The sequence below is a fragment of the Amblyraja radiata genome, chromosome 41, assembly GCF_010909765.2.
Source record: "Amblyraja radiata isolate CabotCenter1 chromosome 41, sAmbRad1.1.pri, whole genome shotgun sequence".
NCBI lineage: Eukaryota > Metazoa > Chordata > Chondrichthyes > Rajiformes > Rajidae > Amblyraja > Amblyraja radiata.
In genome coordinates, this window is record NC_045996.1 from 14379728 (window position 1) to 14393392 (window position 13665).

The 13665-nt window shown below is 44.7% G+C and overlaps 1 protein-coding gene across 1 annotated transcript; it reads right to left on the minus strand.

The window, feature by feature from the left end:
* Positions 1–1338: 1338 nt before the first annotated feature.
* On the minus strand, positions 1339–13665 carry LOC116967905 (histone H3.3A). Its single transcript, XM_033014560.1, has 4 exons — positions 13537–13665; positions 7976–8128; positions 2554–2707; positions 1339–2036 (listed from the first exon to the last, which is right to left on the minus strand). Exons 2-4 carry the CDS (start codon positions 8101–8103, stop codon positions 1908–1910), a joined length of 411 nt encoding a protein of 136 aa, XP_032870451.1. The 5' UTR covers positions 8104–8128; positions 13537–13665; the 3' UTR covers positions 1339–1907.

Consider the following 13665-nt stretch of genomic DNA (forward strand, 5'->3'; position numbering starts at 1 on the left):
CCTCCCCTCTCCTCCCCCTCTCCTCTCCCCCTCCTCCTCTCCCCCCTCCCTCTCCCCCCTCCCTCTCCCTCCCCCCTCTCCTCTCCCCCTCTCCTCTCTCCCCCTCTCCTCCTCTCCCCCCCTCCCCTCTCCCCCTCTCCTCCTCTCCCCCCCCCCCCTCTTCCTCTCCCCCCTCCCCTCTCCTCCACTTGGTCTAGTAGACTATAGATGCAGGAGTAGGCCATCCGGCCCTTCAAGCCAGCACCGCCATTCAATGTGGTCATGGCTGTTGTGATAGAACCCGCCTCAACCACCTCCTCTGGTAGCATGGCTATCTAAAATAGATGCTAATGTTTCCTCATGCCAAATGATGTTAAGAGCATGTGCACCTTCCAAAAGCTGGCAATATTTAAATCTCTTGGATATCACTGGATGTTGTAGCTCTTTAATTTAGATGTAGAGTGACCACTTTGGCCCACCCTCCACACTGTACATTCACAGCTATCTCTCATTATTTCATGGACTTGAAAGGCCTGCAGTGTTTTGCTTTCTATCCATCCTCGTCTGTTGTCCTCTTGCTGCCCTCTCCTGGAGGGTCGGATGAATGAAGCGGCTGTTTTCACTACTTCAGTAGACACAAGGAACTGCAGGTGCTGGAACCTTGAACAAGAAGCACAAAGTGCTGGTGTAACGCAGCGGGTGAGGCAGCGTCTGTGGAGAGCACGGATCGCCCACGCTTTGTGTCCGGATCCTTTTTTCACACTGACCTGACACTCAGCTAACTCAAAAGTAACACTCAGTAACTCAAAGTTACTCTGGCACTTTGTATTTTTTGTTCAAGAATGCTGTCTGACCCGCGAGGTTGAGAAGGAGTTTCTTCCCAGAGGCCGTTAGGACTGTAAACTCCTATCTCACCAGGGACTAACATTACTCTACCATTCTATGTCACATAAATTGCAGTTTTATCTTTTTCTTTTTTATTTCCTCCCACAAATATGTAATAAGTGAATATGTGTTTCTGTTCCACTCTGTTTGTTTGCTTTTTTGTAAAATCCACGAGCAATCCACCTAATTCTGCTCCTTTCACTTACGGACTCCACACAAGCCTGTTTGCCTTCATACTTTTGAATTGGCACATGGATATGTAGGGGTATTGTTGGAATGCAGGCAGATGAGATCAGTTTATGTTAGCATCATGTTAATGACACATTCTGGGCTGTAGAGCCTGTTTGTGTGCTGTATTTTTCAATGTTCTGTGAATGGTAAACATAAAAACCCACCAGGCTGGTTGACACCAGGAAGCATGGGCGCGAGGCATACAAGCAGCCAGCCACACATTAAGGTACACAACTCAATTGTGGGTTTTTTTCTCTATCTATTTAATATTATTTTTCATGGGAAAATTTTGCAATTACAAAGATCGGGATCAAACATTTTGAGACACGCAATATTGAAATAGGAAAAAAAAAATCATCATGCCTACCCCTAGAATGCAGAATTATCAAATATAAGTGAAAAAACACACACAAAAAAAATGCATAGTGATCTGTCATGAATATCTTACAGATTGCCTGATAGAAGCAGGTCCATGTGGTCCCTGCCTGGTGTACTGAGTTGTAAATTGGGTTTTGTTACAAAACCTTTGTATAAATTCTCCCTTTGTTTTTAATTGCTTGCTGGTATGAAAAAACGAATTTTACAAAAAACACCACTGAAAGTTAGTTAACATCTCAACAAAGATTCCTCTTGTTTGGGACATACAAATACAGAAGACCTAAACCTCTCTTTGAAACAATGAAGATTATATGCTCGGATGAATTAGCCTACTATGAATGAGAATAAGGAAAAAAAATAAAAAATGATAGCCTTTACTATTAATACAGAAGACCCATGGTAAAACATGATTTTTCTTTTCTTCTCTTTCATTTTTAAGCACGCTCGCCCCGGATACGGCGGGCCAGCTGTATGTCCTTCGGCATGATGGTAACACGTTTGGCGTGGATGGCGCACAGGTTGGTGTCTTCAAACAGACCAACCAGGTATGCCTCGCTGGCTTCCTGCAGAGGCAAAGAGAGCAACGTGGTCACTCGGTTGCTCTTGCAACTTGTCACGTGGTCTAACACGGCTACATCACTGTGTTACTGCGTCTGTGGACGCAGCCCAGACCATCACACATGCCCGCCTCCCTTCTATTGACTCCATTCATACCCCACGCTGCCTCGGCAAGGCCAGTTGCATAATCAAGGACGAGTCGCACCCTGGCCACTCCCTCTTCTGCCCTCATGCATAAGTGTGAAAACGCACACCTCCAGATTCAGGCACAGTTTCTTCCCAGCTGTTATCAAGCAACTGAATCATCCCACCACAACCAGAGAACAGTGCTGAACTACCAGCATACATTAATTTCATAGTTTAGGGTCACTCTGCATACCTACTCCACCAATCTAAGTAATAAATGCAACTCAGAACCTTATTTACTACAAAGCCACCAGGGAGATTTTCAAACCGGGCCAGTGGGAAGTTCTGGGGAAAACAGACTGTGTGACAGAGACGGGTGTGACGTGGGCTGCTCACCTGAAGGGCCCCGATGGCGGCGCTCTGGAACCTCAGGTCGGTTTTGAAGTCCTGTGCGATTTCACGCACGAGACGCTGGAAGGGCAGCTTCCTGATCAGCAATTCGGTGGACTTCTGGTATCGCCGGATTTCACGCAAAGCCACGGTTCCAGGTCTAATAGAGAAAGAAATGGTGCTTAATAACTTTTTAAAAATTGTATGGATATTCAGTCATCAAGGACTTTCAACTTCTCCGAACATACGGGAATTGAAGGACATTCATCTCCATTTTACACTGGATGATTCCTGATCTCTATCACAGCCTCATTGGTTCTGCAATTGTTAGCCCCTTGCCATGAAAAGTCTTTCACTACTTAATTTTTCAATATATAACTGGCCTCAGCAAGATTTAGGGGCAAGATTGTTTTAGACATTCACCGTACAAATTTCCCAGCTGATTTGGACCTGGGTTTTAATTGAACTTGACCCTATTTTTATTCAAAATTAACAGAGATAACTCCACTTTAGCAGGAATACAAAATTTAAAGTTATCCATGTTTCCCTTAACTTATACCAACCAATCTATTATTGCTACACTGCCTTCTCCAACAATCTTTTTATAATCTGGAGATTTCAAAGTAAAATCTGCACACAAACAGATACGTTTTAGAGGTCACTAATTGGAGACACTGATTAACATTGTTGATAGGAGGATTAGAGGGATGCTGAAAAAAAACACATTTCACCCAGAGGATGGCAGACTTCTTTCAGTGCCTTAAAGTGTGGTGACCAAACCCTTCATCACATCATTGCATGAATGCTTAAAAATGTTGTAACCTGTGGGAATAGAGAACAAGAGGTGGAAAGCGGAATTAGTCGGAATAATTCTTCAGCATTGGAATGGCCTCCTATATGTATCTAGAACTAGGATTTACATAATTCGAACTGGCCCCTTTTGATTTTAGAAAACAGATTCAGATTAGTTTATTGTCACATAGACCAGGGAGCATTGCAATTCCTTGTTCAAGCTCGGAGTAAACAGTGTATATTATACGTTGATAAATGCTGTGGTCTTGCATCATTCAGATACACGAGGTATACAAGGACAGTGAATTTCAATACTTTTGCTGTAAAGCTGCAAGTAAGAATTTAGATACATGGAACTGTAGATGCTGGTTTCCCAAGGAAAGACACAACATGCAGTAGTAACACAGCGGGTCAGGCAGCATCCCTGGAGAACGTGGATATCCATGTTCCCCAACGATGCTGCCTGACCCACTGAGTTACTGCAGCATTGTGCATCTTTCGCAAATAAGAATTTCATTGTTCCATTATATAACCAATAAACATCCTTGAACTCTTGAGAGAATGTGGCTTATAAAACCTACTGCGGACCAGCAGTGGATAAAATTAAATGTAAGCATTAATAGAAACATAGAAAATAGGTGCAGGAGCAGGCCATTCGGCCCTTCGAGCCTGCACCGCCATTCAATATGATCATGGCTGATCATCCAACTCAGTATCCTGTACCTGCCTTCTCTCCATACCCCCTGATCCCTTTAGCCACAAGGGCCACATCTAACTCCCTCTTAAATATAGCCAATGAACTGGCCTCAACTACCTTCTGTGGCAGAGAATTCCACAGATTCACCACTGTGTGAAAAAAGTTTTTCTCATCTCGGTCCAAAAAGATTTCCCCCTTATCCTTAAACTGTGACCCCTTGTTCTGAATCTGACGAACCCCTTGTTCTGGATCTGACAGACTTTGGAGGATCATTACTACTGCCCTGGTCTAACACCCAAGAGGAGAGCTAGTTTATATTTGGATATTCTTATTCATGTTAAACAGTCACAGTCGCTCCCCATCTGGTGTGCAGTGTTGCTGCACAAGGCAAACAGCCTGTGCTTTGATCCTCAGCCTGCGTTAATCACTGAGGATTCATGCAGACCGAAAATTTAATAACAGCAACTTTGATATTGCAAAAACAACCCACAATTCACAGAGCCTAACCTAACCTAAAAAATGACACGGCACGTGAGGAAGTTTAAGGCATATTGCCAAAAAGGGACAACCGTAAAACAGGGATTTAGTTAAGAGAAGCTCGAAAAAAACAAAACAGAATTGAAGGAACAGAGAAATTTCAGGATGGTTTGCAAAGCTGGATGAGGTTATAACAGTAGGGACATGCGAATCCTAGGAGGAATTTGAACAAAGCATCAGAAATATAAAACTGAGATATTGCTTAACCTGGAGCCAGCGTACATCAACATACTCAGATGTGTTGGGTGGAGGTGACTTGGTGTTACCTTGTGTTAACTGAGGGGAGAACCAAAGTGAATGGGCAGCACTGTTAGAACAGCTAATGGGGACTTAATAAGCATGGCTGAGGATTTCACCAGCAGCCGAGGTCAGTCAGGGTTTCTGCTGCTAATCACAAGGTACCTGCAAGGAAATATGCCTTCAGCAGATTAGTCCTGAGCTGTACCTATCGGTAGGTCGGCCGCGGAAACTCATCAACATCAAAATTCAACTAGTGCCTTGGAATTATAACTCAATAATGAGGAACGGTACAGTGGCGTAGCGGTAGAGTTGCTGCTGGTGGCGCAGCGGTAGACACCTGGGTTTGATTCTGATAACGGATGCTGTCTGCACAGAGTTTGTAAGTTCTCCCTGTGACCACATGTGTTTTCACGGTGTGTTCTAGTTTCCTCCCACATTCCAAAGACATACAGGTCTGTAGGTTAATTGGCTTCTGTAAATTCCCCCAAATGTGTAGGATGTGAAATTGGGGTAAGATAGAACTAGCGCACTGGAAATTGTTGGTTGGTGTAGACTCAGCGGGCCGAAGGGCCTGTTTCCGCGCTGTATCTCTACATTGCTTTGTGAAAAAGAAAAATGAAAACTAAAGAGACTCCTGCAAAACTTTCCCAGTCATGCTCCAACACTAAAATATTTCAGAATTATCACTGGGAATTTTAAAGTCAAGTTCCAATTTCTGTACGAATCAAAGTTGTAACTGTATAAGATGACGGAGACCAAACTGTGTCCAGTTCTGAAAGCTCTACCACAGGATGGATATCATTAAGCAGGAAAGGGTGTAGGAAAGATTCATGATTGCCAGAACTGGAGGGCTTGAGATATTAGAGGCTGGATCATCTGGAACTGTTTTCCCTGGAGCGCAGGAGGTTGAAGGGTGACTGTATAAAATAATTGTGGGCCGTTCCTATATTGTACTGATCTACTGTTTTATCATGAAGGGCATAGATACGGTTCCAGTCTTTTTTCCCAGGGTAGGGGTGTCAAAAACTTAGATTTAAGGTTAAAGGGGAATGACTGAAAAGGGACCCGCGAGGCAATATTTTGACACAGCGGGTGGCTGATGTATGGAATAAGTTACCAGAGGAAGCTTTATAAATAAAAGTTTAAAAGGCATTCGGGCAGGTACATGAATAGGAAAGATTTAGAAGGATATCTTCTTCTGTCCTATGTCTTGTAGACCTGCAGCTCCGTTGATAATAATAATAATAATAATAAATTTTATTTAATGGGCGCCTTTCAGACATCTCAAGGACACCTTACATAGTAATCGGAATAAAAACATATAATCGGAATATAACAAGTAATAAAGACATCACAGAGACACAAATTAAAAACAGAATTCAATCCAAAAACAGAAAATCAAAAACACAGTTGATGCGACCCAGACCCAGACCCAGACCCAGACCCAGGCCAGGCCAGACCCAGGCCAACGAGTCATCGTCCAGGTCAATCAGACCTCGTTCATCATTCGGTGGCCGGTGTTTGGGGCATATGGAGGATATGAGCAAATGGAACTAGATTAGATAGACATCTTATTCAATGTGAACGGGTTGGACTGAAGGGACTTTTTCGTGCTGTATAATTTAACTATGATTCTAAAAGTGAGTGCAAATCACTACACATTAGATTCCTAGATTAGATTAGATTCCTTTATTTGTCATTCAGACCGTTTGGTCTGAACGAAATGTCATTGCCTGCAGTCATACATATAATAATAAATAACAAAACATACAATAAACACAAATTAACATCCACCGCAGTGAGTTCACCAGGCACCTCCTCACTGTGATTGAGGCAAAAGACTTAAAGTGGCGGTGGTACACTTGTAAATCATAATTATTAATAGAGCATTTTGCAAAAAAACATCACACACAAATACCCAGTACTGCCCCCATTGTCCTCCAGCATTCTGACCTTGAGCACTTGGACCTCTCCACGGCTAACAGTGTTCACTGTTGGTTAGAACTAGTTTGGTGACATGGGGGAGGATGGGGAAACTGCCTTTCAGAGTCCCTACCTGGTCGGAGAGGCAGCTTTTCTCCGGGCTGCAGCTTCGACCCGTCCTCGCAGCCTACCAGCGGGCCTGGAGCGGCGTTTCCTGTCGCGGACCGCCCAGAACCTCGGCTTCGGCGGCGGCACAGCGCTGGAGCGCTATCGTGGAGCGGGCGATGCCTTGCCTGGGTCGCCGCACTGGAGCTCCGGTGAGCTGAGACCGCCGGGTAAAACATCGCGGAGCTGCGGGACTGTGGAGCGGCCAGCTGCGGCGCTGAACTTTACACCGGGAGCCTGGGATCTCGCGACGAGATCGCCAGTTGTGGAGCTCCAACCGGCGCGGCCTTGTCGGCTTCGGAAGCCGCGGCCTCCAGTACGGAGGCGGCCGTTCCAGGGTTCCCATGCCACTGTGAGGACTCTCCCGATGCCGGAGCACCACCATCCGGCGAGAACGGCCAGGAACACCGGGCCTCCGTAGAGGCAACTGTGGAGGCCTCAATAGGCCCGACTATGGGTGAACAGGGGTTGGGGGCTGGACTTTGTGCCTTCCCTCATGGTGGGAGCCATTGTGGGGGGATGTTCTTTGTTTAAGACTCTCATTAGTGTTATGTCTGTATTCTTTTTTTTTGTGTGCTGCAAAATGGCAAAAAGCATTTCACTTCATTACACCTCGGTGTATGTGAATGTGACCAATAAAATACCTTTGATACTTTGATACTTTGATGTGTAAGGAGCAGAATTAGGCCATTCAGCCCATCAAGTCTACTCCACCATTCAATAATGGCTGATCTATCTTTCCCTCCTAACCCCATTCTCCTGCCTTCTCCCCATAACCCTTGACACCCATACTAATCACCCATACCATAGAATCTATCTATCTCTGCCATAAACATCTAACATCTAAACATATGAATGAGATATCACAGGCAATGAATCCTGACAACCCATATACAAATATCTGGCTTCCATATCCAAGTTTAAAGTTATATAGTTGTTGCTCTAAAGTTACTCCGGATTACGTTACTCCCGTGGGAGAGTGACAGGTCTGATCCTTTTGCTCGTTCACACTCCCACCCTATTGCCACTCCCACCCTATCGCTTGGCACCCCAAAGATAATGCCAGGAACCTGCCTGTAACGATGTGGTTTCTTCACCCCACCAGTGGACGGCGCACTCTTGCGGGCTGCTTTGGTTGCAAGCTGCTTACGCGGGGCCTTGCCTCCAGTGGATTTACGAGCTGTCTGCTTTGTACGAGCCATTGCAAGGAACTTTCACACCAAGTTGCTGCGAGGAAGGTAAATGCACGATCAATTAGTAAATACAAAACACTGGCAAGCCGAGAAAGTACCAACGTTGTCCCGGAAGTCTCTTTGTGGGGAACTGATGGCAGACAAGCGGCATAAAAATGAAACTGTCCCGAAACTTGAAACTCCGTGTTAAGCTTAGCCCATCGAAAAAAGGAAAAATTGCAAGTCTTAAAACTTGCATCGTGTTACATTCGACCACTGTTGAAGCCGCCAGTAGACGGCGCTCTGGGCCTCTGGAATGAAATCAGCAGCCCTCCCCTTTGACTCGTTGGCACTGGTTAATTTGTTCAATATTTGTGCTACCGAGCAAAGCCTTGTGCAGATTATTTGCCTGGGATTTCATCATTTGTGCTGCTTGAGTAAACATTTGTTTCCTTATACTTTCAGAGTCGAATAACCAAAACAAAATCCTGGCAACTTTTCTGGAGTACATTTATATGCAAAAGATAGCAACAGTGCTATTTTATGAAAATGAATATCTTCACTTTCCAATGCTTGCAACCAAACTTGCAATAGTTTTAATATTTACTAGACCAAGTCTGTCACACGGGAGGGCTGGTCCCCGAACGCAATATTCCACCACTCACATATAGCCCCCAACTGCGCAGGTGTGGCCGACGGGTTCCCGTTGAGACGCCAAGGTCCCCGTTGTGACGCGAGTCATGGCAACCCTCCCCAAGTGCGCCTCACCATCCCTCTTCCTCCCCCTGTCCTCCTCCATTCCCCCTCATCCCCAGCATTTCCTCCCCCTCCTCCTCCCCTCCCCCACTCACCATTCCCCCACTTTCAGTCACTCCCTCCCTCTATAACCCCTCTCTCCTCCCTACCCCCCTTGACGTCATTGTGAGGTGGAAGCTACTGTGTTTTTGAACACTGAGTTTTTTTTAAATGTAAATGAGATTCTATTGTGATGTCATTGTGGTGTGGAACACTGCTGATGGGCAGTTTATGTAAATTAGATCCCATTGTGACGTCATACGCTGCTCACTGCCAGTGCAGATGGAAGAACATTTTTTTCCAAAGTAAAGTTTAAAATGTGAATAACTTGTAAAATATACCATCAATCTAAACAAAACTTGATAAAAAACACCACAGGACAATGGTGTGCAAGCGCTATCGTGTACCGTTTTGGCATAATTTCAGGACATCGCAGACAGACAAAGAAACAAACAAGATGAGTTTTAGTAATATATAGATATAGATAACAAAAGGAAATTAAGCCAAAATGTGTTCAACAATTAAATTAGAAATTGAGATGAGGACCCAGTTCCGGAAGCTAATTTTATGGTTTCAAAATGGAGACAAATTCACCAAATGAATGGTTAATCTTGATCAGACTTATCTAGCGCGCTTACAAAACAAAATAACAAGATCTACGGATGGCACGCTTTTCTCCCGATTTATAAAGGGCTCCGTGACAGGTCAACATGCACCAAGGTTAAACCCACAATAATGTTGATAATCTTTTAGATTTGGGGATTTATTTGCAATAATTAACTGATTGTACAGCTTTAAGGAAGTAAAGAGATTGTAAAGTTGTAAGGGAGCCTTTTAAAATACATCTTAATATCCCCCAACCAAATTTTCTTACACTGGAGAAATTCATGCACGGGGCATATAAAATATCTTGCGTAAATTAACTGGGTTATTTCTACTGGTCATGGTTTACAAAACAGCAACTTGCCAAAGCAGGCAGATATGGCATGTAAACTTGGCCCAAGGCCAAAGGTCCACTCCGACACAACAGTCTGTTGGGAAAGCTTCATTTGTTTATCGAACCTGTGCATGATCCGTGCATGCAAAATCATTCATTCGAATTGTAGATGAATGATCCTAGTTTTAACCACATGCATGTCCTGCCAATTTTACTAGAACAACTACCTTGATAGCATTTTACATATTACTATAACATTGAAATGTGTAAAATCACTTTTTACATTATTGTACACTTTAAATGGCACAATGTTCTTACTAACTAATAACTTCTTTTAATCTGGATTTTTAATTCATGTATTGTTGCCTATTTCCTTCGCTCCATAGATGCTGCCGCACCCGCTGAGTTTCTCCAGCACTTTTGTCTATCTAGGTTTTTAATTACTGTTGTTGTTTCAAATACAGAGGGGTAATTCTCAGTGTCTATATTAGTTGACAGCTATCTGTTGTTCTTTTAAACCATTTTGTCAAATAGCAGGATCAATACAAACTACAACTCCCATAATACATAGCGATTTCAGTTCCTGCACATTCGTACAATGTCCCAAAGCAACCAACACAAATCGGAGGAACAGCATCTCATATTTTGCTTGGACAGCTTAAAAAACCCCAGCGGTATGATTTTGATTTCTCTAACTCCAAGTAACCCTTGCTTTCCCTCTCTCCATCTCAATCGGTGGCACCAACGTCCGTGGTGATGAAGTGCTTTGAAAGAAGATAGGCACAAAATGCTGGAGTAACTCAGTGGGACAGGCAGCATCTCTGGAGAGAAGGAATAGATGACGTTTCTGGTCAAGATCCTTCTTCAGACAGTGCTTTGAGAGGTTGGTTATGGCACATATCAACTCCTACCTCAACCCATTACCATTTGCCTACTGCCACAACAGGTCAACGGAGGATGCGATCTCACTGTTACTCTACTCTGGACCACTTATACAATAAAAACACAAACATCAGGCTGTTGTTCATTAACTCCAGCTTGGCGTTCAATACCATCTTCCCCTCCAAGCTAATTATCAAGCTCACGGAACTGGATCTCTGCGCATCTCTCTGCAACTGGACTTCCTCAACCAACTACAATCTGTTCGAATTGGCAATTATACTTCTTTCTCAATAACCATCGGTATGGGAGCACCACAAGGTTGTGTGCTCAGCCCCGATTTACTAAATCTATGCTCATGACAGTATAGCCGGACACAGGGCGAACTCCATCTTCAAGTTCGCAAATGACACCACCATTGTTGGACAAATTACAGATGACAATGAGTCAGAGTATAGAAGTGAGATAGATCGACTGACCAAATGGTGCCAGCACAACAACCTAGCTCTCAATGTCAGTAAGACCAAGGAACTGATTGTGGTCTTTGGAAGAGGAAGGACGAAGGCCCACAAACCTGTTGATATCGACGGGACGATGGCGGAGTCAAAAGTTTCAAATCCTGGGCGTGCATATTTTTGAAGATCTTTCCCAGCACACTGTTGCAATTATAAAGCCCTTCAACACCTCTACTTCCTGAGAAGATTGTGGAGATTCGGTATGTCAGAGAGAACTCTCTCGAACCTCTACAGGTGTACAGTAGAACATACTGACTGGTTGCATCACAGCCTGGTTCGGCAACTTGAATGCCCAGGAGTGAAGAAGATTGCAAAAAGTGGTGAACACTGCCCAGTCCATCACGTGTTCTGACCTCCCCACCATCGAAGGGATTTCCAGGAGTTGCTGGCTCAAAAAAAAAGCTTTTCACTATACCTCGGTACATGTGACAATAAACTAAACTGAACTGAAGGCAGCCAGCGTCACCAAAGACCCATACCACCCTGGCCAAACACTAATTCACCCCTGCCATTGGGAAGAAAGTACAGGAGCCTGAAAATTGTAATGTCCTGGTTCAGGAACAGCTTCTTCTTTACAGCTATCAGGAGAATAAACACCGCAACCTCCAAATAAACTGCATACACTTGGGGGAATTGGTTTTGTCTTTATGCACTTTTATTGTTTGTTTGTTTCTTATGTGTACGGATGTGTGTGTGTGTGTGTGTGTGTGTGTGTGTGTGTGTGTGTATGTGTGTAAATACACACATTTGCGTCTATATATACATATATATATATAGAGAGAGATGTGTGTGTGTGTATATATTGACACAAAAAGCTGGAGTAACTCAGCGGGTCAGACAGCATCTCTGGAGAAAAGGAACAGCTGACCTTCATTTTGTGTCTACCTTCTTCAGACAGCTGTATATATATATATCTATCTATATATATATATATCTATATATACACACACTGAACTTTTTTTTTCTCGTTTATTATATTTTTAACAGTGTACTATGTGTACATATTCTGATACGTAGTCTGAAGAAGGGTATCGACCCGAAACGTCATGCATTCTTCTCTCCAGCGATGCTGCCTGTCCCTTTGTGTTACTCCAGCATTTTGTGCCTATATTACATATTCTGTTTTTCAAGTCGTCAAGTCAAGTCAAGTTTATTTGTCACATACACATACGAGATGTGCAGTGAAATGAAAGTGGCAATGCTCGCGGACTTTTGTGCAAAAAGACAAAACAACCAAACAAACTATAAACACAATCATAACACACATATTCTTTTACATAATAAAACAATGTTTTGTTGCTGCATGTAAGAATTGCATTGCCCGATCTGGGACAAACACTCTTGACACCATCCTGGCCACACACTCATCTCCCTGCTACCTTCAGGTAGAAGGTACAGGAGCCTGAAGACTGCAACAACCAGGTTCAGGAACAGCTACTTCCCAACAGCCATCAGGCTATTAAACCTGGCTCAGACAAAACTCTGATTATTATGAACCCAATTTCTGTTATTTGCACTTTATCAGTTTATTTATTCATGTGTGTATATATTTATATTATGGTATATGGACACACTTATCTGTTTTGTAGTAAATGCCTACTATGTTCTGTGTGCTTAAGCAAAGCAGGAATTTATTGTCCTATACAGGGACACATGACAATAAACTCACTTGAACTTGACTCTTGACAATGTCCCTAAGGACTACAACTTCCATGGTGCACAGCGGTAGCTGCGCCTGCGTGTTCACACCAGGGCGGGGCCCCTGCTGATGGACAGCGCGGCTACACCAATGGCACTGTGAGCCGCCGATGGACGGGGCTCTCCTCCAACGGGGAGGAAGGAAGGAGCGGTTGCCAGCCAATGGGAGAGGAAGGGGCGGGACCTGCGCGGGCTGGGGGCGGGGTGAAGCTTGCTGTCCTTTTCAAGTTCGGTTGGCCGGCGCGCAGGCGAGCGATGAGAAACATGAAAGCCAAGCGAAGCACAGGGGGGAAGAACCGGCGAATAAAACCCCACAAACCCAACAATAACTACCCGTTCCCCTCAGAAACAACACAAGAGACGCTTTAAAGTCGACGAAGACTGCCCCCATGCCGATGTGGAGAATATTCCGCCAGTTTAGACGGTGTATTCACCTCCCCCCCCCCCCCCCCTCCATAACCCAGAAACCGAAGGCCTCTTGTTTTTGTTCGACTGAGGCGATTTTTCTTCCCTCTCCCTCGCTCCTTCTGGAATGTTCTCGACGGTTCTCCAGCCGAGGAAGGGGAGGCGGAGCGCGAGAGGTAAGCGGGGGGTCCCGGCGCGGGGCGGGGGAGGCCCCGGGGCCGGTGGAAAGCTTACCTTTGTCGGAGGGAAAGGGCCAAGGACAAGCGAGTGGGGTCCGGCGCGGACAAAGGGCCGTCGGTTTGTGGGGCTGACAAAATGGCGGCGGGCGGGCGGCGGGGCGATGGCCCCACAATGCACCGCGCG

What these genes read in the sequence shown, in the direction of transcription:
- LOC116967905 (XM_033014560.1), bottom strand. Translation starts at nt 8,103, where the DNA reads ATGGCTCGTACAAAGCAGACAGCTCGTAAATCCACTGGAGGCAAGGCC. An exon ending in AAGAAACCACATCGTTACAG is followed by an intron (nt 2,708 to 7,975) that starts GCAGGTTCCTGG and finishes TTTCTCTATTAG; the next exon opens with ACCTGGAACCGTGGCTTTGC. An exon ending in CCGCCATCGGGGCCCTTCAG is followed by an intron (nt 2,037 to 2,553) that starts GTGAGCAGCCCA and finishes TTGCCTCTGCAG; the next exon opens with GAAGCCAGCGAGGCATACCT.